The 23,854-nt window shown below is 41.5% G+C and overlaps 1 protein-coding gene across 2 annotated transcripts in view; it reads left to right on the top strand.

Annotated features, from left to right (window-relative positions):
* TRPC7 (transient receptor potential cation channel subfamily C member 7) overlaps positions 1 to 23,423 on the top strand; it is an 80,418-nt gene extending 56,995 nt beyond the window's left edge. Inside the window, exons 6-13 of one of the 2 annotated variants that reach the window (XM_052772125.1) lie at positions 2,677 to 2,910; positions 4,824 to 5,088; positions 11,511 to 11,706; positions 14,536 to 14,757; positions 17,739 to 17,819; positions 20,913 to 20,966; positions 22,298 to 22,373; positions 23,118 to 23,423. In XM_052772125.1, the coding sequence (XP_052628085.1) occupies positions 2,677 to 2,910; positions 4,824 to 5,088; positions 11,511 to 11,706; positions 14,536 to 14,757; positions 17,739 to 17,819; positions 20,913 to 20,966; positions 22,298 to 22,373; positions 23,118 to 23,260 (1,271 nt within the window). In that variant the 3' untranslated portion in view covers positions 23,261 to 23,423. The remainder of the gene's footprint in view (positions 1 to 2,676; positions 2,911 to 4,823; positions 5,089 to 11,510; positions 11,707 to 14,535; positions 14,758 to 17,738; positions 17,820 to 20,912; positions 20,967 to 22,297; positions 22,374 to 23,117) is intronic. The other variant, XM_052772126.1, reaches the window with a different exon arrangement.
* The last annotated feature ends 431 nt before the right edge of the window (positions 23,424 to 23,854 follow it).

Here is a 23,854-nt window from a genome sequence, read left to right as displayed (position 1 = left end):
TGCACTGGAAGCAGGGAGGCTTAATTTAGAGATACAAAATCCCCACTGCAAAAGCAGCTGAGGTAGCACTTAAGCTCTGAGTAGATACAATCTGAGCACAACTCTGTCTCTTAATCCATCAGCCTTTGGTGGATCCAGGAAGGCTCAAAGGCAGCTCTGCAACATCAGCTGCTCGTGATTTATGTACCAGGCCAGTGGATATAAAAATCTGACAAACTGTTCCTTTTTGTGCACAGCTGGTGAACAGCACTTGTTGCACGCTTCCATTTTTCTTCCAGACAGGCTGTGCCTGTAGCTTGACTCTTCTTCCCCTGCTGAAACCAGAAATGCCCATCAAGGTGACATTTCTGATTATCCCTGCTGTGGGAGAACAGGTACAAGGGACATGCAGAAGGTGGAGAGCAGAAGCTGCTCATATCCCACCTCTCTGTCCATCAAACTCAGGGAAACGACCTCTCCCAGAGCCATTGGGGGCCTCAGAAACACCACATTGAAATGTCATCACATCCTGGCAAATCTGCTTTGCCTAGTTGCCTTCCCTTATATCTTAGATCCCATCTTACGTCCCAGCCCCTGAATTTTAGCTGCTTTTTCTCTTCTCAGTATTTTTACTTAAGGAGAAGCTTTGAATTACTCTCTCACAATGTATATACAATTACCCAGCAGTACTGACCGAATAATTACTGTAACTTTTCTACTTGTCCTGAATAGACATTTTTCCATATGTATGGATAAAAAATGATTGCCACACAGTTGGCAAAAAGAATGATGTGAATTATAGGCCAATAGTGTGATACTTTCATGGAGTGATTCTAATTTTAGTCAGTCTACTCAGTTTTAGACATCTCTTACTTCATTAATCTGTGACTTAGGTATATTAAGTGACCAAGATTAGAAAAAAATTTGGATGGGAGAGTTAATATTTAAACCAGAAAAGACATTTCTGGGCATGAGTGAACAAGTGCTTTGGTAGGCAATGTTACCACGCATGTGGTATTTCCTGAAGTGCTTTGGTACTTTTATTTGACACGCATACATAATGCGTAGGGCTAATGTCTCCTCTCTATCACTTCTGGGATACTTTTTTTTTGAAGCTAGAAATGTTTCTTTAATATTTCATCCTTGCTCCAGGACAGTTCCTGAGAAACCAATTCTTCCACCTTCTCCCTTAGGCTATTTATTATTAAATGTTACTCCTGGTGAATGACGGCTTAGAATGAAGTTCCTGCTTTTACTCTGCCAAGCACCCGCAGACTCGAGGAGAAAAGCTGGGAGGCTCCTCGCCTGCCCTCCCTCTGGCTCTGCTCAGCGCTCAGCAGACCTCAGGCTCTCTCCCAAGAGATCTATACAGGGCATAACCTATATCAGGGTACGTCTCCAAGTACCTGCCTGGAGATTCCAGGGCTCTGGAGGTCACAGGCTAGCTGTGCCTTGGCCGACAGCAGTATCGATAGCTTAGTTTTCCTTTTTCTCTCAAATCCTTCCCTGTGCACAAGGACTGACAGCGGTAGTTCTTCATTCCCCCACCCTCCGGCTAGATTCACACTGTCTTGTTTCCTTCCCTATAACCCAGCCTTCAACTGCGCCTCTTGGCACACCATGTGCTTCCAGGAGTCTCTGAAGTAGCCAGGCAAATGCATTTACATGCCATACCACGAGAGCTTCCAGTAAAGAGGATGGAGAAGAGTTCACAAAAAGGACAAGGTTGCAGGAGGCCACATGGAAATTGGCAGGCACTGCTCCTGCTTGATTAAACGTGAATTTTGCTGCTGCTATGGAAACAGAATTGGGTAAAGTGCAGGAAATATTTATCAGTGGGTTAAATATTCCAATATTTTAGCTATTCAGAAGCAAGATTTTGGCCCTGGAGCCCTGCTGTGATTGAAAATTGGCCAAGTTGGTGAATTTGACCTGAGCTCTTAGCTCCAGTTTGCCCACTGAACTTACCTGTCCTCCCCAGCACTCCCCAGTAGAACATGAATGTCAAAACGTTTGAATTTTCTGAGTTTGGCGTTTAGGTTTATCTGTAAGTCTATTGGCAGAAAGATCCTAAATTCAGGCTAAACTCAGCGTTTTCAAAGTGGTAGATCAGATTTTCATGTATGGAAATTCATTATTATTTAATATATAAAACTTCAAGGGCAGAACTTCTGCCTTCCCTTTTCTCTAATCATACTGTATTTACTCCTGGATCCAATTTTCTCTCGCAAAGATCTGTTTCCATTCTCAAAATGGACCCACCCATTATTTTAGGGAAGGAGGAAAACACGAGCAGAGCAAGCAATACCATCTTCAGTGGCACAGTTTAGCAAGGAGATTTGGGGGACAGGAGAGGAAATCTACATTTTTTCCAAACAGATCAGCAGTAGGATTTTCTAATGTCTTCAGTATTTCTGAACTGTGCTTTCTCTGACATCACCAGAAATCTACTCTACCATTGACTCATATAGGAAAATTTGGAAACTTCTACCTCATATGCACAAAAGGACATCTAAGCTTAAAGTTTTTAATAATTTTTAAGAAAAGATGACACGAGCCATTCTTAAGAAATTCAGTTTAATTGAAGAGTTATTTGCTTCTGTCTTAGAAGCCACTGTTAGCCAGGAAATGTGTCTGTTGGAATACAAAAAGCACCCTCTGTGTTTGCCGGTTAAACGTGCTCTGGCCTTTCCGCAGGCATGATATGGTCAGAGTGCAAGGAGATCTGGGAAGAGGGTCCACGCGAATACGTCGTGCATCTCTGGAACCTGCTGGACTTCGGGATGCTGTCCATCTTCGTGGCATCGTTCACCGCCAGGTTCATGGCTTTTCTCAAAGCAACTGAAGCACAACAGTACGTAGATCAGTACGTTCAAGATGATGACCTCAATAATGTCACCCTTCCCCCTGAAGTTGCTTACTTTACTTATGGTAAGATGCTTTTTGCTATCTAATGCTTCCTGTTCTTTTAGGCTAATGTGTGGCAGTGCTGAGAGCAGCTTTCTTTTTGTGATATATATGTAGGTTTTTTCTAATTAAACCAAATTATTCTTCTCAGATCTACCCATTCCAGCCATCTTCCTAAGCAGTCAGAAAGGAATTGAGATCTGAGCCTCATTCAGTCTCTGATCTTGTGCTAAGGCTACATTCAGGTCAATCACATCCTGACAAAATAGCTTGAGCAACAAATAATCAGGAACTAGGAGTGAGCAGAATATAACTTAAATTACAGACGAATGAACCTGCTTCGTTTTCCAAATGTGAGAGGGGGGAGATGTGTGAACAAACATAGGATCTGGAGCTGCATTTCTAACTGTTGGCACACTTTGCACCTTTGTTACATCCGACACCTGTATAATGGAAATAGAAACACCAATTACACCCATAAGCTGCTGCTCCTCCAAGAGAAAAACTTTATTTTTGGAAAGCCTATACCATCTGTAAGTGCTAACATTTGGAAGTGCAAGCAGTAGCATAACCTTGACAACATTATTTTTGATGGCTGAAATGGTTTTTCTTTGATATTCACAAATGAATAGAGCTTTGCACCCCAGTGTGGGGACTGGATTCATTGCATGCTTTTGCAAGCTTTAGATGTAATCCTGAGCAAAATCCACGGGGAATTTGGCTCATGGAGCGGCTGCAGGAGCTAGAGACCTGGGCACAGAGGAGTGCCATTTGCTCCCTAGGGTCGTGAGGTAGTTATTCTAGCAATGGGCTTGGGCTGGAGAGGAAGATCTGGGGCAGCAGACTTCACCCACTGTAGATGTGCACCATTCAGCACCAGAGACACACGCCCTGAGCCCACACCAGGGTGCACGACCACATGTTCACTGGTGGGTCCGTGAGCCGGTCACACCAGCTCAGGTTCCTGCTTGGTGTGTCCCATCTGAAGGTAAGCTTCCCTCTCCCTGCCCAGGCAAGCAAGAGGCCTCTGAGGTGATGTTGGGGTTTGCCTCTCGCCGGTTTGCCGCTGACCCATTTAAAGCGAGTTCATGATACAAAGGTGCAGAGGGTCTGGAACAGAATGTCGCAACCAGATCCTGCGAATTCCTCCATCTGCTGCTTTTCCTTTGGTTCAGATTACTGAAAATAATGCCTAAGTTTACTGCTGTGTCCTTAAAGATGTCACATGTTTTAGCTCTGAGTCACAATCTTTTCATCAAGAAGTTCAGTTGATGCAAGGACACTTATAAGCCATATTAATAACAATGTTCAAATTTTCAGTAGATTAAATAAATGATGCATATCTGGTATCAAGAAGCTTTATAAAGTAAAAATATTAGAGTGACTATACTGCAAGAATTGGTTTTAATTTTCAGATGACATGAAGATGATACACTTGATGGTTATATCTGCTTTATCTGAACAGATCCTAACTTTCTTATCTAATGGTAGGGATAGAGATCTCAGTCTCCCTCATGCTTCCTTTCCAAATATTGACACAGTGCCATGTATCCAAATTTATAGCCGAAGTCCACTGGGTTGTGGTTTTGGTTCTCCATCTCAAGGACTTCAGATGGAAAAGGCACAGCACAGTTGATGTTTGACTAGGAAAAGGAAAATATCAGATTTGTTTAAAGCCATGCTATTTATTTGCTGTGTGACTTTGGTACATCCCAGTGACTTGCTCATTTCTCATCTTTACCATGTGAAAAATACAATTCTTCTCGCCCATACTTGTACAGCATGCTGAGGACTTCAGTGACCAGTTGTTCCAAAGCTTTTTTTTCTTTAACTCCCAGCCAAACCCAAGATTCAGTCTTGAAAAGGGGTCATTTATCGTCATAACTTCCATCTAACACTTTTTGTTACTAATACCTAGTGTACATGTATTGTTTTAGCCAGGAACAAGTGGCTTCCCTCGGATCCTCAGATCATTTCAGAAGGACTGTATGCAATAGCTGTGGTACTCAGCTTCTCCCGCATTGCTTACATTCTTCCAGCCAACGAAAGCTTCGGCCCCCTGCAGATCTCTTTGGGGAGGACTGTGAAGGATATCTTCAAGTTCATGGTCATCTTCATCATGGTGTTCCTGGCCTTCATGATTGGAATGTTCAACCTTTACTCTTACTACCTTGGTGCAAAATACAACCCTGCGTTTACAACGTGAGTACCTATGGAAAAGCGGCTGCTTTTGCAGGGCTCAATCCATTTTGGTCTGTTGCTGCTGTCAGATAGTTTCTACTCCAGTTGCATGGGGAAGTCACACCCAGACTTTGCCTGGGAAACTTGTAGCACAGCCTCCAGCCCTGGTAGCCAGCTCAAGACCTGAGCACAGGGAGTTGCGTAGTTCAGAAATAGCTATTATTTCTGGAAATCAAGATAACAGATCAGGAAAATATTTTGTGAGATGTTCAGTTTAATGAGTCCAGAAAAGCAGTGGAGAAGAGGTTAGACCTAAGATTATTGTTCTTAAAGCTGTAAGCCGAAGTGTGTGTAAAATAAGGGAGGATTTTGCTTACGTGGGGTCTGTTTTAGGATACCACCTGAGCACAGCTGTGATTATTAGGTACACATCTGCAGAGCCAGATGCTAGTTGTGATGCTCAAAAAAGCAAAACAAACCAGGATGCCTAGGCTGTGTTTTTTAAATCCCGACAGGGAACTTTTTGGCAGAGACCATGTGAAAGCTGTACAGAGCATCAAGCCAGGTTACTGCCCACGCAGGGCAGTGGGTCTGCCTGGGTCGTGCTCACCTGCCAGCGCTTGCTGGGTGGCCGCAGAGCCCTGCGGCGGTGGCTGTGCTTATGTCCTGCCTCCACCTTGTCAGGGATGTTGGGAAGAGAAAAAGGTTGGCAAATGCTTCTGGAATGAGGTTCGGACTGAGGCTGCTTTTGAAAGGGGAAAGCCTACAGCTCAAAGGTAGGAGAAAATGCAATCTTGATTCTCTGGGACCCCGGGAACCCAAGACCCAGCCCTGAGGGGGACAGCTGAGGTCCCGAAGGAGCTTTCAGAGGAGGGGAGAGCCTGGGTGTCTTGCTGTGTCTGAGGGATGTCCCCCAAGCATCCTCTGAGGGAGGTGTCCCAAACATCCACAGGAAAACCTCCTCCCTTGCACTGCGATGTGGCACCAGCATAGCACCGCGGCAGTCAGCTTTGTGTCTCGCAAACCCACCGTGACTTGTCTTAGGGACATGGTGGGGACTTTCCCTCCCCACACACCTGTCTGTGAAGGAAGAGGAAAGCCTGGCATAATGGTTTCCCTTTGCTGTGGTCTGACTTCCAGCCAGCCACGCCACGCTTGTAATGCGTGAGCCCACGGTGTTTACCAGATGCAGAGCAGACAGCCGGCATCTGAGGTGTCATTTCTCTAACGTGTCACATGGTGAGCTGGTGGCTTAGCTCGTAGCTCCTCTAGGAGAAATGACCTTTTCAGCATAATTTCTGTCCTGCGAGTGGCTGTTTCCTTCCAAATGCACAGGAGCCAGTTTTATCATACCACCCTCTTGTGAGACATGTATCCTGTAACATAATGTTTACTTTCTCTAATTGAGCCAAATATGCCTTCTAGACCTCTCCTCTAACCTCAGGATACATTTTAATGGAAGGATTTATGAGGCCAGATGCAATTGCGTTTATCCGTGCTCGGTAGTAAGGTAGAAGAAAATTGAGTGTGTGGGATGTGACTTGCTTCTTATTTGAAGAGAAGGAAATGCCCTTGAAGCACAAGGCTTAATGAGAAGTTGAGTCGATACCATCCTTGATTGCCTGGTGGCACAGTAACCTTCAGTTATGGTATCCCCCAGGCACGTTGCTAGAGCACGTCACTGAAGAATTCCACTCTCTGATGCAATGCCGTGCAGTAACTCTCTCATTAGCACTCATTGCCTAAGTGGATCTTCCAGTAGTTACTATCTTTTGATGGAAATAATGAGCAAACATTGACTAAAATGATGACTGCTCACTGGTAGAGATTGCTTAAATGCCCAAGGGATGTCTGGATTCGTGAGTCTTGTCAAAAGGCAGTGCTCTTCCTCCTTAACTTCAGCCTGGTGACTACTTATCCTGGAGGGACTTCATGTTGTTATGAAGCAAATTCTCCATGAGCATAAATTTTCCTTTTAAGAATTTGGAAGAGATTTAAAATGGACTTACTTTCTTCTGATTATTTAAACACATGGGAGTGTCAAATGATGATCAGTGAAAATGAGCCCTTTCATCATATGAAACAAAGAGAATAGATTAACATTCATCCAGAAAATCCTTCTCAGACATCTCGCTCAACAAGCTAGAAACCCTGAGATATACAGTCTCAAACAATTTCAATAAGCTAATGACAAGGTTATATTGGCAGATGGGCAGCTACCAATTCTAGCAACATTTCCTTCTCTATTTTTCGTGAGCTGCCTGTGAGCCTTGCTGAACATGGTGGGCTCCTGCTGCCATTAACTTATTCATGAAAGGAAGGAAAATTTCAATATTATAACTAAGTAGCTTGACTATTGTGAAAAATCACTGGGGCAAAGAAAAATAATGCTTACTTTGGTGTCCTCATAACCGTTCTGTGACTTCAGTGACTTCACTGAATGCATTTCCTGGTGGGCTTGTTTGTGACTTCTAATGAGGATGGGTGAAATTTTACAGTAAGCAAGTTTTATACTCAAAAATATGACTATTTGACTATGGGACCTGATCCTCAGAGATCACTTGGCTAGTCATGACAGAAAAAGACCTGCTGGATTTGTGCAGTAATTGATTGTGGCCAGTTTCAAAGGGCAATGAATTGACAGCTCACTGGATAGCCTCAGTGAGAAACCTCACAGACAAAGAGCTACTCACTGAAATAACTTTGAATTACATATTTAAGAAAACCACAGCTTCCCAGGACAGTACATAGGCAGAAAAAAGAGCGTACATTTGTCCAGACAACACTAAGAGGGAATTGCTTGCTTAGTTCTAATGGTAATCATCAGTGAATGTTTGGTGCAACTTAGCTTTCGCCTTCCCTTGCTATTGCACTTTTGAAATCTTGTGCTCAGTTTCGCTTGTGTTGCTATCATCTACAGAGCAAGCACGTAGCACCCCAGTGGCCTCTGAAATGAGTTACCATGCAAAGTTTCTGTCACTTCTTCCATTCTAATGTTCTGGATGCAAAGGAAATAAAGATGTAGTGGACTTTATTTCACACAGTTAAATACAGAGATTATTTAGCTAACCGTGCTATACTTTCCAAAATTTTTTGAAGGTCTTCAATGCTGAAAAGTAGACCATTTCCACGACAGTTGCAACCGACCGCAGCTATGTTTATCTGTTTATTGTATGCTGTGTACAGAACACAGCTCTTGAAAGAGCCTGTAATTAAGAACATGCTATGCAAACAAAATCGAAATGGAGGCAAGACTGATTGCATTCATCTTGCTTTCTGCATCGCAAATCAGGCTGAAGGCTACCACGCGAGGTTTTCTGTCTCACTCTCCCCAAAGAGAGATGTGACTCACTCTTCAGTGCCAATGTTGCTTCTTCGAGGCTTGAAGGCTTTTTTCTTCTCATTTTACTTTTTGTCAAAATATGATCTTTTTGTAGATTATATTGACTGCATTGCTTTTTTGGCAGTGTTGTGTCTCAACCAATCAGTTTAAGGAAATAACTCAGTCAGAAAGGATGCCTTAAGCTTTCTTAAAGAGGAGGACACAAGATTGGCATGAAATCATAGCCTTGCCATGATCTTTTTTGATGAACAGCACACTGCTGTTTACAAAAGTGAGGAAAATCTGCAACTCGATGATTGCCTATGGTCTGTTTTCTTCCTTGATGCAAAATATTTAACTTTTTAAACTTTGTTTAACTTTTACAAGCCTGCCTGTATAGAAACAAAAACAATCTCTGCTCTCTCCTCACTGCAACTGTTGGCTCTACCATGGCAGAGGGAGAGTGCAGGTACCCATCTCCACAAGGAGCATCAGTCAATCTGCCACTGCCAGATCCCGCTGCTGCCAGGAGCTGTCGGTCTGGGCAGAACTCCTGCCTTCCTCCATTCCTTCATTTGTCTGCCTTTCAGAAGGATAAAACACCAGCTGACCTTGCAGGAAGGGGGTAAATTGCTTAGCTGGCAACAACGAGGCACATCAACATCTTGGAATCTTTGAAACTTGGCTCCAGACATCCTCATCTCGTGTTTTAGTGAGACGTTCTCAAAAAAAAAACCAAACAAAAAAACCCAGCCAACTGATGTTCCCTGTGACCTGTGCCAAATCGCGTGCAATTTGGCAGTAATCTAAAAGGGAGAAGGAAAGAGCCATCCAGCCTTTTTGGAGGGTAGGGATGGACTAGTACAAAATTTCCTTAGAAATGTTTCCTCTACGAGAGGGAGACCTGTGTCTGCCTGGGGGCATTGCTAAGCACCATTTTGGGGTGCTACGGGTGAGGTCCACCTCTCACACCACCTTTCCAGTCCCACCACCGTGGGTGCTGGTCCCTCACCTGACCCTGGGAATAAGGACTATGGACGTTTGCACTGGAGCAATTGCCTGCCTCCTCTGCAGTGCTCAGGGAGGTCAGGGCCGCTCGCAGTCCTTAATTAACTTTTGAAGGAGAATCTGACAGGACGCCAGAACAAAGGTTAATGCTTAAGCTGCGGAAAAGGAGCAGAGTTGACAGGTTGTATTAAAATCTGCTGGGAGGGTGGAAAACTAAGGGAACCTTTCCAAATTAAAAAAGGAAGGTTAATAGCAGGGTGCCGCTGGGATCAAGGCTGGGGGTTATGGTTTTTATTAGTTTGATAAGTGACTTTTAGGTGGTGGGTTTCAAAGCCAGAGATTTTTGGAGTTACATGTGTTCTTTAAGTGGAAAGTACAACATTTACAGAATAAGCACTGGCCAGATTGCTACCATAAAAGCAAAGGGTGTCTATCATCTGACACATTAACGCCAGTAACCTTTGGCTGCAGATGAGGACAGGAGACAAAAGCAGAGTGTTACAGGAGAGGAAATGTCCAGCAAGTGGAAAAGTGATGGCACTTGTTTGCAGCGCAGTCGTAGCTCATCCCACAAGTGGATCTTTGCATGCTGTCCCAGCCTCAGGCAAAGCAGCAAGGGGGAGTGAACATGGGATCAGTGACTCTATGTCCCTGATATGGAGACCCAATAGAAAGCCACATTTTAAATGAATAAGTTGTGCAACATCTATGTGAAACACCGCTCAGGGTTACTCCCCACAAGTCAATGCAGTTATATTGGCTGAAAATAAAACCTAAATATTTACTGCAGTCTTACTACTACTTCTAAATGGCATGTGGAATACCATAAGTTATGATGGGAGATAAATATCAATTTGCTGTGGCAGAAAGGAATTGCCCAGTGGTCTGCACTAGCCTTTCAAAGGGGTGAAACTAATTTCTTTTGCTTTTATGCATGGTGTAATCGATACTGGAGTTGATGTAAAGCTTTTTGTTCCCTTAGGATATGTTGTAGTTTGTGTCTATGATCTGGTTTTAGGCAGAGATTTAGCAGGATTAGGCTGCCACCCTAGTAAAAAACATTTCATCAAAATAATTTGTAAATGGCATTGTTTTCTTAGAAGGCATTTACCTCCTGGCAGGCAGGGAGAGAGTGGAGGTAAGTAACCGTTAACATGCTAAGGATTGCTCAGTGAAGGCAAAAGTGTTTCTAAATTAAAAATTAAGCAAACTGTTTCCAAAACGTACCAGCGTCCCTCCTCCTCCTTCCTTCCTTCCTTTTCAGCTGTGGCTGCTCCCCTCCTGCCAATTACAGCTTCGACTCCTCTGCATCAGACTCTCTTTTTGGCCTGTCAGTCTGGCCGCATCCTTTCCAGCCACACTTCTCTCTGTCATTGGCTTATTCTCCTCTTTTTTTCCTGTTTGCAACCTTTTTCTTTTCCTCTGGTTCCTTTCTACTTTCAAGCAAGGGCAATAACCATATCAAAATGCCTCTCTGCAACATCTTCTACCGCTCCTTAATTTCAGATTTTTGCTCCAAATGCTTGGGTGTCTGACTTGTTTGCAGCACCAGAGCAGGATGGGAAGAAAAATCAGACTATGGGTTGACTATATTTGCACTGTGTGCTCGTTATATTAATGCCACTAATCAGAACTTTTCAGTCACTTTTCCCGGGTAACAAGTAGTGCTTCCCTTCTGCCCTGGAAACAACATCATATAAGGAGGTCAAACTAGGTTCCTTCTTCCCTTTCCCAGATAACCTCTGCCTGTCTTCTCTGGATGAGAAAAGCGTAAGTAGAATTAAAAAGCCCTATGCAAAAAGTTTCAAACTGCAAGTTGTCCATGGAGAAGTCCTTAATAGGGACACAAAATCCAAGTGACAAATAGTGTACCTGAGAAGAACAGATGGAGCAAATGAGGGGTCACTCTAACTTTATAGTATTAATCAGAAATCATATTTCTTTATCAAATCAGGAAATATGATTTGCTACATCCCTGGGTGCTGGATAATGGCTTACAATAAGTGTGCCAAGGCATCATATTTATGTTGGTGGATTGCCACTTTCATTATTAGCATTTGGCCTGGCTAACCTGGTGTCAACTCTATAAAGTGATTGTTTGTTTTGCTTTTAGGGTAGAAGAAAGTTTTAAAACCTTATTCTGGTCAATATTTGGCTTATCTGAAGTGATATCTGTGGTGCTGAAGTACGATCATAAATTCATTGAGAATATTGGATATGTACTCTATGGAGTATATAATGTGACTATGGTGGTGGTGCTGCTTAATATGCTAATAGCCATGATCAACAACTCCTATCAAGAAATTGAGGTAAGATAAGAAATTAGATTACAAACTTAATGTACTTAATTATCACCAATAATGAAAATGTTAAAAAAACAAGGAAGCTGTAGCTTATTCCATCTGCAAGATTAGAGTGCTGTAGAAACTCAGATCTTACACTTTGTAAGACTTAAGGCTGTGTCTGTCCTCCCTAAATTAGGATTGAATTAATAATTAACAATGAATCATTTCTAGAACAACTTCAACTTCCTTGTTTTTTAATGACCGTCTGTGAGTAAACCCAATTTCCTTTACATGTATTTATTGAAAGCAGTTTGTGATATTTTTTATGACCTTTGTCAGTTATGATCGTTTATCCATGTGTGTTACCTTAGCTGCATTGTTTGCTTATGATAGATTGACTAATATTTCATCTGACTTTCTTGCCCTGTTCTCTACTGGTTAAACGCCCAAGCCCATCTAAGTCTGAAACTCATGTATGCATATTTTAAAAAATCCATATTTTCCAAATACCAGGCATACAACCTTGATACAGATTTTTCTGAGGAGTGTATAGGTCTGTAAAACATAACTGCAACTTTTAAAGGACATGAACATAGCCCTCAAGAAATATGAATAGGTTTCTGCAGAAAGGCGTTTGCAGGGTTTACCCAACCTTGTTCAGTAGTATTTCTATTAGCAGACTGGATTTGCTAAATGCTTTGGACATAAACAACTCCCTGCTAATATATATAAAAGCAGAAAAAAAAATTATTTGGATAATGTATATGCTGAGTCACGTCTTTTTTCTGATTCGTTAAATGTCAAGTTTCTGTAGCTGGGTTTGTATTAATTATTTGTTGTAATCTCCCCTCAGAAGCTGACACTGCAAAAGGCCAGAGCTGAAAATATTTTCTCGCTGTAGTGTCTTGTTCATCCATGTACTGTAGTGCAAATATAACTCTATCTTGTGCATGCTGTAACTAAATCTAAATGTCAGAGAGACCTTACATATGTTCTCTGCCCCAGAAGCTTTCCTGCATGCAGACGACAGAGTCATTTCCCCAAAGGTTTCTAATCACTTAAGATCAAGCATCTTCCCGAATCCTCTTCTACTGAAACAAGATTTACTTCTGAAGGGGTCTCAGCCTCTTACTGCATTTTCTAGTTTATTGTAGTAGGTAGAGATACTCTTGAAAGTTTCAGAAGAAAAATCTCTAAAAATACCAGAATAAGCGGCCTATATTAACTTTCTAGTCTAAACTTTGTGATGACCATTTTCCTGGAAAAATGCTTTATCATCCTTCTTGATTGCGTGGAAATTTTCAAAACTTTGTTAAAGACTACTTGTAACTATCAGCAAGCAAAACAAGTGTGAGCTATTTGGCTCAGATCCTCTTACCTGAGGACTGAGAAAAACTAATAAATCTCATACCAGTTCCTTTCAATCCTCAGGAGCAGGGAGGTTAAAGACAGAGTCATCCTACTGACTGCAGAGCAAGTCCCTTTTGCCAATGTGTTTATCTGGTGACATCAAGGTCAATAACAACAGAGGCTGGTCATTACTTAGGAATTAAATTCCATTATGGTCACTGGGAACGTGTTTTACTGTCAGCTGTAGTGACAAGACCATATTCTCATGCTTTCCATTGGACATCTCTCTTGAGCTACTTCTGTTTTTCTTCTGTTTATGCCTCAAGTATTAGTGCTTCCTGCCAACTTTGCATTTATGGAAAGAAAAAATCCTTTTGCCAGCCAGAAACCAAACCTACTTCCACCAGTAGCTACTTACCTGCTTAAGAGAAAAGCATTAAAACTGTTCACAAGTGATTTCTACTGTAATTTAGCTTAAGGCTTCTGTGAGGTGTAACCCCAAACAATAAGACCAAGTGGCAGAAGTGAATGCTATTCCATTGGTGGAGACATATTGCTGTAACTGTGACAGAATTAATCTCAATTGTGTTATGCCAGTTTTTGACTGGGTGTCAGAGATACGGGCTAATCAGAGGTTATTAATTTCAGCAGAACACAGATGTACATGAGTACGGGGTGTTGGCAGACCCACGCTTCTATTGATGCTGCTGGCCTCTGTATAAACCACAATGAAAACAGCTGTAGAGCAGCTGTATCTCATCCTTTCTTTTGCCTGATAAATGATCCTGATACACGGCCCTGACCATCCTCCCATACAAATGCCAAGCAGATCCATCAAGTATGTGCTAAGCTTGCCCTTGTACATGGAAGTGATCCTGGCACACCCTGACAGTTCGTAAAGGAGGTTCACAGGCACTGAGTGATGGCCTTTTTTCTCCACCTTCATCCACTGAGGTGAATAGTAAGAGAATTAAGGTGTAGTGATCTAGGGATATGTGATGGTGAATGCAAACAGGATTCATGAGGAAATCAGCTAATGGTAGAAGAAATCAGCAACCTGGCTTTTTCTATGGGGGATTCCTGACAAATGCAGTGGTAACAGTTAGTTAATCAGAGACAGTCTTTGCTGTTGTTGTGCATGTAACAGTTTTTCTGGTTTCCATGACTCTGTGTATGTTCTGACATATTCTTTTATCAGCATAGCACAAGCACCAGATCGTTACTGAAAGACAACCCCTTTCATAGCCAAGGAAACAGGAAATAGTCTAGTATTTGGAGGACTTCTACTCTCTGTTTATCCATGGTTTTGTTCAAATTTTCCTTAGTTTGAGGTTATCACAAAACCACCTACAAAGACACATTGTGCGCAAAGGTCTTCATTTGGCAAACAGAAATCTGATTCTAGTTAAATCCTACCTGTATGTTTGTCCTTCTCACAGGTAAATTCCTTCCTATTTACTAATCATGCATTTGGGTGTTCTTTTTTTCTCTTCCCTTCCCAAGGAGGATGCAGATGTGGAGTGGAAGTTTGCACGTGCCAAGCTCTGGCTATCCTACTTTGACGAAGGAAGGACTTTACCTGCTCCTTTTAATCTAGTGCCAAGCCCTAAATCATTTTATTATCTCATACTGAGAATGAAAATGTGCCTCATAAAACTCTGCAAATCTAAGGCCAAAAACTGTGAAAATGATCTTGAGATGGGGATGCTGAATTCCAAACAACGGGTATGTTGTATCTTCACTTTTCGCCTTCTTTGTAGAAAGGATTTGTGCCAGGAACCTTCTGGAGGGGGTTCCATGGTACACAAGTAGATCAGAGACAGTTCAGCCTCATCATGGCATGTCACTTTTATTACATTGCACCTAGAGGGTCCTCCCAGACTTGTGGTCTCATTATACTAGGCACTGTCTGGACACCTGGAAAAAAGCAAATTTTATAAAAGCAGGCACTTTTATAAGGGAGTTTCCCAATGTCAAATAAGCAAGGTCAAAGATGAAGGGCAGAAGCAGAGGCACAAACAGGATCCCAACTTGTCTGACTCCTCATCTACCCAGCAGGCCTTTTGCCTTTTCAAAACATCCACGTCCCTTTAAGTGATTTCCAAATTAATTTTACTGTCATTACATTTACTACCATTCCAGGTTTGGGAACAAGTTTCCAAGCAGTGCTTAATAACACCTCATAGATACCTAAAGCTATAATTAACAACCTCTCTACTTACATCTGCCTAGTGATGTGTAGCCACTAATGAGTAGATCCTGCCTCAGCCTCCGCCCCTTTGGTCATTCGAAATAGAAATTTGCTTTGGAAATACTGGCTATACAGCAGTACGCTTTCCTCAGCACTAGCGAGTGTCTGCGTGACAAAGCAAGAGAGATGCAAGAATATGGTTAGCATCCAGACCCTTCCCAACAGAATTAGCTTTGCTCCCCTGTGGGAAAATGCCAAAGAAATTAGAGAAAATGATGTTGCCTGCAGAAATTATCATCTACAACACAGCGCTGAGCGTCACTGGGATGAAGCATTCCTAGCACATAAATCTGTCACAAACATCATCCCACTCACAGGGCAATTCCACCTGCTTTACGTTGGAGAAGAAAACACCCAAAATGTTCACAGGAACTAAGCCACAGGCACTCAGCTGCCATCATCAGATTCAGTGGATTCAAAGATGGGAGGAGGCAGCTTTGCTTAAAAGCATCCTGGCCTTTATTTAATTTTCTCAGCTCAAGCTGGGTTTGAAACAAGAGAACAACACTGGGAACCCATTCCTGGGGGAAAGGAAAAGTCCTCTGAAATGTGTTGTCTCTCATTTCCTACAGTCACTGCACGTGAGAGGCCAGTGTGGCTCCTTGGCAGGCTGGCCAGCCTTTCTGGGGCATGTTGCTATTCCCTCAGCCTGGTCTCAGACTCATCCATCCAGGTTTTAAAACCCCAGCTGCGTGGCACTGCACAGGAGAGGGAAGAAGTGGGTGACACTGGGACTCTCCAACTGAGGCTGGGCAGCCAACCCCCAGTTTTAAGCCTGCAAAAGAGAGGAGGTGTAATAAGAGAGACAGAGGAGAAGGAAAGGGAGGTTGGAGGAGGCTTTACACAGTTCACCTTTGTAATGTGCAGCCTGCTTTTGGGCTTCATCTGGATCTCCTGGCTCTCTTTGAAGGAGCAAACAGCTGAGCAACACAACTCGTAGTGAACCATCTGGCTCCAGGCAATGCCCATGGCCTTGGAGGAGATCATGATCCCACAAATTTAAGAGGACTGCTCAGGTCCAATGTTCATTCAGTTTCTGCCAGAGCCTAAATTGAAGGGAGAAGCGTATCCATGGGGTCTACTCCATGCTAGCAATTAATTTAACTACCCAACACAGTGAGCATTGCCAAGATAGACAAGCATTGGAGGCATTTTACTCTATAAATTCATTTAACACTACTATTGATTACTTAAAGACCCACTAGAACAGTGGAATCTTGAAATAAAAGACATGTTTGTCCTTTAACTATCTCAAATAATGATTAAAAAAAATAGTATTTTTAAATGGTATTTGAATCTAACCACACAAAGCTTGCTTTGTTTGAAATTTAATTTCTGCTTCAAAGCACAAACTAAAGTAATAAAATTTTCTCCAAGCCCCTTGTTCCCCAAGCCACATGAGTGAAAGTGTCTGGCTTGCCCTTTTTCATGGAACTCATGCAAAATTCATGGTAACCATGGCTTTGACATAAACAATTAAAGGTATCAGTCATTTCTTGCTTGCCTGTTGATTTTGTTCACAGATCATCTTCAAAACAGTCTCTGTAAAACCATGGCACACCTGATGAGTGAGAAATAAAAAAAATAATTACATGATTACATCAGACTTTTAGTCCAACCATTATCAGCATCCCGATTTTAAAATAATAATAATAACTTTAAAAAAAAAAATCACCTATTTCTCAGGATCTCTGGTCCAGTCAGGGAAGCAAAACCCTTAACCAGGGCTTTCCCTGTACATACACTTGCATAGAGGTTCAGAGGCCTACGATATGTGTTGGGTCCTTTGGGTCTATGATATGAATTAATTCCTTTTTTCATTAGCACTTGAACCAAAATGTTCAGAGGTAGATAACAGAGTCAAAGAAATCTGTTACAAATACTGTGTGTAGTCTTCAGAAAATTCTCCTTGGAAGCTTCTAGAGCACAAAATTAGTAGCTGTGATGTCCTCTGATAAAAAATACTGCTCTATCTAAAAAAAAAAAAAAGCATATTTTTGTTGAGCTGAAGAAGTAGTGTACTGTACTGCTCTTTGAAAAGGACCGATGAAAATCAATTCTGTTTCAAAATTTGTTTTTGTACCACATTGATTTGTTCTCTGTAAACATAAGCATTTATTCTTCTTCCTTCCTTAAATTGTGTTCTAAATTGATAATCACCGATCTATTTTAGATTAACAAGTTTTGTGCCACTTAACACCTTGTCTAAAACTCGTGTGAGAATACCATTCTTGTCTAGCCAATTTATAGTCCATTTTTTTCAGTAACTTGTGGGTTTTGACCCTTTTCTGTCTTTCAAAAGTTTACTTTTTTAGACCTGAATGTGCTGGGGTTTATTCTACTCATAAATTAAACCATTTCCTACTGTTTTTATAAAGCTCTGTTTAGTTTGGGGCTGTCTGGGTATGAGAAACTATCATTGATTTAATTATATCATGATGTTTTATAATTTCAGAAAGTTCGTTTTCACTCTAGCGCTCGAAATACAGACATTTTTTCTGGGAAGAACGCTTATAACAAGCCCACAAGATATCAGGTAATCACATCATTGAAAGCAAGAGCCAGGGAAGAGATCTGTCTGTGAACAGCTCTTACCTGCAAGGGTCATGTTCGTTTTCTTCCAGTTAATGCTATCCCGTGACACACCAGGCACGGGCACAGGACCGTGCTGGGGCACTTCAGAGACAAAGACAACCTATCACCCATGGAAATACACATGGTGTTAGCATTTGTCACACTAATTAATTCCACTCGAGGGTATTTAATTTAATACAAGAAATATCATTCAAGCTTTGATCCTCCAGTCTTGCATCAACAGCATTTCATTTGTCATGACATAGCATCATCTCTCCAGCCTTTGCATTAACATTTCCACGTGCATTCTCTGGCAGTGACTTGTCCTACCAAGCTAAACCTGCAATGTGGTACAGTTCAAAAATACCTGTGGCTGGAGCGGTGGCACAGGGTACCCCAGCCATCGCACGAACTAACACAACTGTCTGTCTCAGCTGGAGCGTTCATGCCAGCAGATGTATTATTTCTTGTGCAAACACGTGTAGTAGAGTAACACAACAAGCAAAATGTACCCCACGGGATTTTTTCCTTATTTTTTACCATAAAGTGAAAAGGAATCTGACAGCAAGTGATGTGTCTGAAGGAACCGACATTAAAGAGTTTAGGAAAGTAGCAGTTAAGTTGAATAAAATGTGTGCAATGGCAAATCTAGAAGTAATTTGTCTTGTGTTGGTATAGTATCCAGCACAATGGGCTCCAAGGCTGTACAACAGACCAGTAATAAGTTTCTACTGGTTTTAAAAGTTGTTCAGGCTTTTGTGCCAGGATAGGAGGAGTATCTAAAAATCTAAGTTAGAAATGGGATACATTCACTCTGGCATCTGGAGTTAGTTGGCTTGATACCATCAAAGGCAAAGGGAAGAGATGATTGTGTCCTGCTCAAAATAGCATTTCAGCGTTTCTGGCATTTTCCTGTCCATTCAAACCCACAGGTAATGGAAAGATGTGTCAGCCTCTGCTGGACTCATTCTCTTCCTGGAGCTATTAATTCTAAATGAGACTGCCTAATGTTTGTGGTAAATTAGACCCTCATTTCCAAGGTTGAAAAAGCTAAAGGCAGCTGTGAAAAATAGATAGAAAAAGATAACTACCTGTTATTCTGCTTTAATAATGCTCTTACTACGTTTGTCTTCAAATGATCTTAGAAAGTTTCAGTCGCTGCAGGAAGAAATTGCCCAGATCATATAAGGAGAGTGTAATAGTCTTGATTATCTAAATATAAAGAAGAACAAACAGTTTGATAATCTGGCCAGCAAGCTTTCTTCTACTACTGGGAAAACCTCTGAAGCAGTAGCTTTTCTGCAGCCTGTGTACTTGGACTACATACAGACAGTGCTCTTAAGGGATAACAATATACAGAACCTAAACATGCAATCATTTGAAAAGGAGGGAGAACAAGTCAACACACAGCCTCTGTGATCTGGGAATAAACTAGTCCAGGCAAAAGGATACCTTTATCAAACCCCCTTGAGCTGAGACTTTGAGATGGAGCATTGCTAAAATGCTGTGCTAAGCTCACAAGTTTTTCCCACCTTCAGCACTGCAGTCTGCCATGCTATCAACAACTCATGAAAGGATTTGTCAGGGAAAAAAAAAAATAGAAGGAATAGTTTTTACTTTTAAAGGCTAAGCAGTATATTTCTTTGCTGTTTGGAGAAACAAAATAGCAAAGAGGTGAGAAATAAGGAAATTCCTTTGCTCGCTTCACTCTCGAGCTCTTCTGCTGCCTAACTGATAATGTGTGCATTTGAGATCACCACATTTGAGATCTGATGCCCCAGTGAGTAGCTGCCCCCTCTGATCACTGTTGACTTGCGTCTGATTTTGGCCAGGGACATGAAGGTACAAAGCATTTCCTCCCACTAGTGCTGCCCTGGGACCTCCCACACTCACGTCAAATGACATCTGCAGTGCCCACAAACACCGCATCAAGAAGAAACCTGTGACTTGAACAGCAGTATTAAGGTCTGGAACAATGTGTTCTTCAACAGTGCATGTAAGTGAAGTCCAGAATAAAACACTATAAATAGTGAAGTGGGAAGACATCATGGCCTCCACATTAAGGACAAGGAACTGAGGTCCAGCAGGACTTATCAGACCCAAAAGCCTATGGTTGAATGAGAAATTGAGCCCCACATCTCATGAGTCAAACTTCAGTCCCTTGGCCACAAATCTGTCCTTTTCTTCTCATTTCCCTCTGTGCTAGAAGGTATAGGAGGTATTCAGATAGCTGATGACAAATGCAGAGCTTGGAGGTTGTGCCAATAAATACATTTAAAAGATTTAGTTCAGTGCAGAGTTATAATTTACAAACGCCTGACCTGTTCCTAGAACCTATTCTTTTAAGACCATTTTAAGACCAACACTCAGTAGTTGAGTGTTGCATAGTATAAAAGATTCTAAGACCTGAAGAATTTCAATTAACTTTTAGAGAATGGAGGAACAGTATTTTATAGAAATCAGACGTATTTGAATTGTTTCAAGTTTAGCATTCATTACCACGAGACTTCTGTAAGTTTTGTTCAGTATTTCCTTGCAGGAACCAGGATTATTTTGCCGAGAGGCTATTTCACCCACTGTAGCTAAAAGGAGCAGTACTGGGGAGAAGAGGAGAAGAAAGCTTAGAAGCCACGGTGCAATATTAAGGCAAAAATTAATTACTTTCCTAAAGCTATTGGCAGAGATGTCTACTAAGTGGCTAAGTAGACTCTTGTTAAAAAGTGGTCACATTTTTAGTATTTAGTTTCTGTGGACAAATCTGACTACAACATGTATTTGATAGACTAGGCAGCCTTAAATGAGTGACTTCCATCACACATAGTGGTTAATAAGGATAGCATTTGAGTAGCGTCCCTCAGAAATACAAGCTCTATGGGAACTGGAGTAGATAGATGTTATGTTATCACATTTTTCCAGGTAATAAGAGCATTCACTGTGTGATGATTCCTTGGTTTAGTCTAAATTTCCTCTGTCGTCTATTCTGAAAAAATAATTTCTTTTTCGATCCAGGATTTCCCTACTTTCCCCAAACATTACTTCATTTATGTTTTCTCAGGTGACAACCCTACCTCCCTCTGGATTCTACTACCTTGGCCATCTTCAACACACCGTACGTGCGCTCTGCCTCATCTCTGTTGCCTTAATGACTCACCCGGTTAGCCAGATGCCTCTTTGATACAAGGACAGTCTTAGACATCCCATATTCCATGGCTGCATGACATATACAAATGACTGGATCCTTCTTTGATGTTCACATGCCTTTTGCGCTGCTATAATCCATATTTGGCTACTAAGAAAAAAGAGCAGGTGTACTGATTTCTTAATTCATATTTCACACTCTGTGCAGCATTTTTTCAGTGATGTTCAAAGCAGAGACATATGATGGCTCTGTGAATAAGTGAGCCCATGCTGGGAGAGGCTTTTCCCTTAACAGTGGCCATCTGGTTGATGAAAGACATTTGTGTATCTGTTCTTGGATGCTCACTGAGCTCTCCTCTGTTTGCAGAGGATGCACCTAAATTTGCCTCTGACAGAGCAACCCTTTTTATGTTTATCATAGTTAAGATTTTTTTTTTTTCTCCTCATTGATGAGTGTCTTTTCTGTAGTGAAGAACTGGCAATGACACAGGCCTTCAGCTGTAACCCAGTGCGTAGCCCAAGACTGCAAAGTTACTTTCCTTCTAGATAAATGTAATTTATGCATTTTTGGAACAATATCACATTGCAAGCTCGTATCCATAGTCATCTTCTTCTATTTCCATATACACTGTTCCTTACTAACAACCATCTCCCATTTTATAGGTCTACATGGGTCTATTTTTTCCTCTGTGCATGTCCCTTAAAATCTGCCATTTCCCTAAGAAACTTCTCTCCCTTAAGCCAAGTTCTCCACTTCTGTTCAAACTGTCTTTTCTCTGTCCTTCACTAAATTTGTTTTCTCTCCTAAAACCCCAATTGCAAGGCAAACAGAGTCTTTCTATTAACCTCAGGTCAGATGTTTAGTTCATCATCATGAGTGAGGTTGCTAACATCATTAATTAACCATTTATTTCTTCCTGTAAAGTATCTTTTATTGATACATTAAACAGCAACATGCTAAAGGAAGGCTCCGGATCCCATTTCTTAGCTTGCTATTGGTTCATCTGTGTTTTTTTTCTGTCTGTGGGACATACTCTACATTCATGTGCATCCCACAAATTACCCCAAAGTGCCTCGTATGTGGGCTTATTATGGAATGGCTGTCAATCAACTATTGTAGTACAAAGTTCATAACATGAAGTATAAAATAAATGGGAAGTCAATAAAAAATTCTCTTTGCATCATCTGAAGCCAGGTTTTATCCATAGTGAAGTCAGGTGTTTGAATTGCTCCTAATGAGTCTAGAATTAAGGCAATGTGGATAAGCTCACATTAAGATAAGTGTTTCTGTTCTCTTTTCAGAAAATAATGAAACGTCTGATTAAGCGGTATGTACTGAAGGCTCAGGTTGACCGAGAAAATGATGAGGTTAATGAAGGCAAGTGGATTTTTATAATTGACACAGATTAGAGCATGTAATGTTATTGCTATTGATACAGCCAGTAGGAGGGTTGAGCTTAGATAATGTCCTCTGGAGAGAGAGAGCATGCTCATGCTCACGCTAAGGTGAGCAGTGGTAACTGAGCCACTTTTATGCTCTTTAAATTCTGGGTCCTTAATTTTCCTTAGGAGAAGACATATATCATAGGATCTGTCTTTACATAATCCTGCTTTGCCCTATAGTTCTACCTCTCCTTGCTTTACAACACCCACGATATTGCCAACACCTAACCTTGTCTTGGGGTCTAAGTAAAGCAATTTCTGACTGTACTGCCCATTCCTGCCCCAAGGACTTTTTTTGAACTGGATAAGGATTTGTACAGCCATGGTATCATGTAGGATTTATATGCAGATGGAAAAGAACCTCTTTCTAACACCTCTTAGCTGCTACCCTCCTGCAAATGCCCTGTGTAGGTGGGGATCTGCATGTGGAGAGATAACAGACTTGAGAAAAAAGATGAACTTTCCATACATACTTGCTATTGCTGTCAGTACCACTACTGCAAGTACAGGTTATTTCTTATAAGTCAAATATTAAGTGCATAAATGCAGGGACATCATATGGAGCTCCACACACATTCATGACCAAGGTCATTGAAATTAACGCTTTCTCAGATCTTAAAACCATAGAGGTTAATTATTTGGTTCCATATTGCTAACAAGAATATTTTCCTCCTTTTAGGAGAACTTAAAGAGATTAAGCAAGATATTTCTAGTCTCCGCTATGAACTCTTAGAGGAAAAGTCACAAGCTACTGGTGAGCTGGCAAGACTAATACAGCAGCTGAGCGACAAATTTGGGAAGAACTTAAATAAGGACATTTGATGGTGAACACGGAGAAAGGCAACTGGTTTTCTAAACATTATTCAGTCTCAACCAGCATCTTAGTAGGGCAAAAACCGTGCAAAAGATGGGTACCTCACACTCAACTTTTGCTAGCTAGCAAGTGTTGGTAGGAGCACTTTCCATTACTCCTGTGCTTGGTGAGTTACCAGTTAAACAAGTGACTTACTGGTAAAACTACATGCCCTTTGACATGAGAAATAGATGCACCATAGGGAAGGCACCTCTAGTTAAAGGTAAAAAGCCAGATCTTCACCCATCTGACTCTAGTGAAGACGATGCAACTGTGCTCATTTACACCAACTGAGACTGTACTGATCAGAATTGGGTGAAACCTGAAGAAAAAAAAATGTGCCAAGCATATTCCCAGAAAAATTTTACAAATTCCTATCCTTGGGTGTGTACTCTCCTTTTATGTTTACGCGGGCATCCGTGAAGATAACTTTGAAGAGCACTGTGGTTAATGAGTTAAACAAATGAGAAATGATCTGCCAAAATTACCAAGGCAAATTATGGCAGGTAGAGGTCATCTACCTTTTAGACTGGATAACAGCATTGGAAAAAATGGACCAAGCT

The sequence above is a fragment of the Harpia harpyja genome, chromosome 20 (assembly GCF_026419915.1).
Source record: "Harpia harpyja isolate bHarHar1 chromosome 20, bHarHar1 primary haplotype, whole genome shotgun sequence".
Classification (NCBI taxonomy): Eukaryota; Metazoa; Chordata; class Aves; order Accipitriformes; family Accipitridae; genus Harpia; species Harpia harpyja.
The sequence above is the reverse complement of the archived record's forward strand: the minus strand, read 5'-3'. Positions and strand labels throughout refer to the sequence as shown.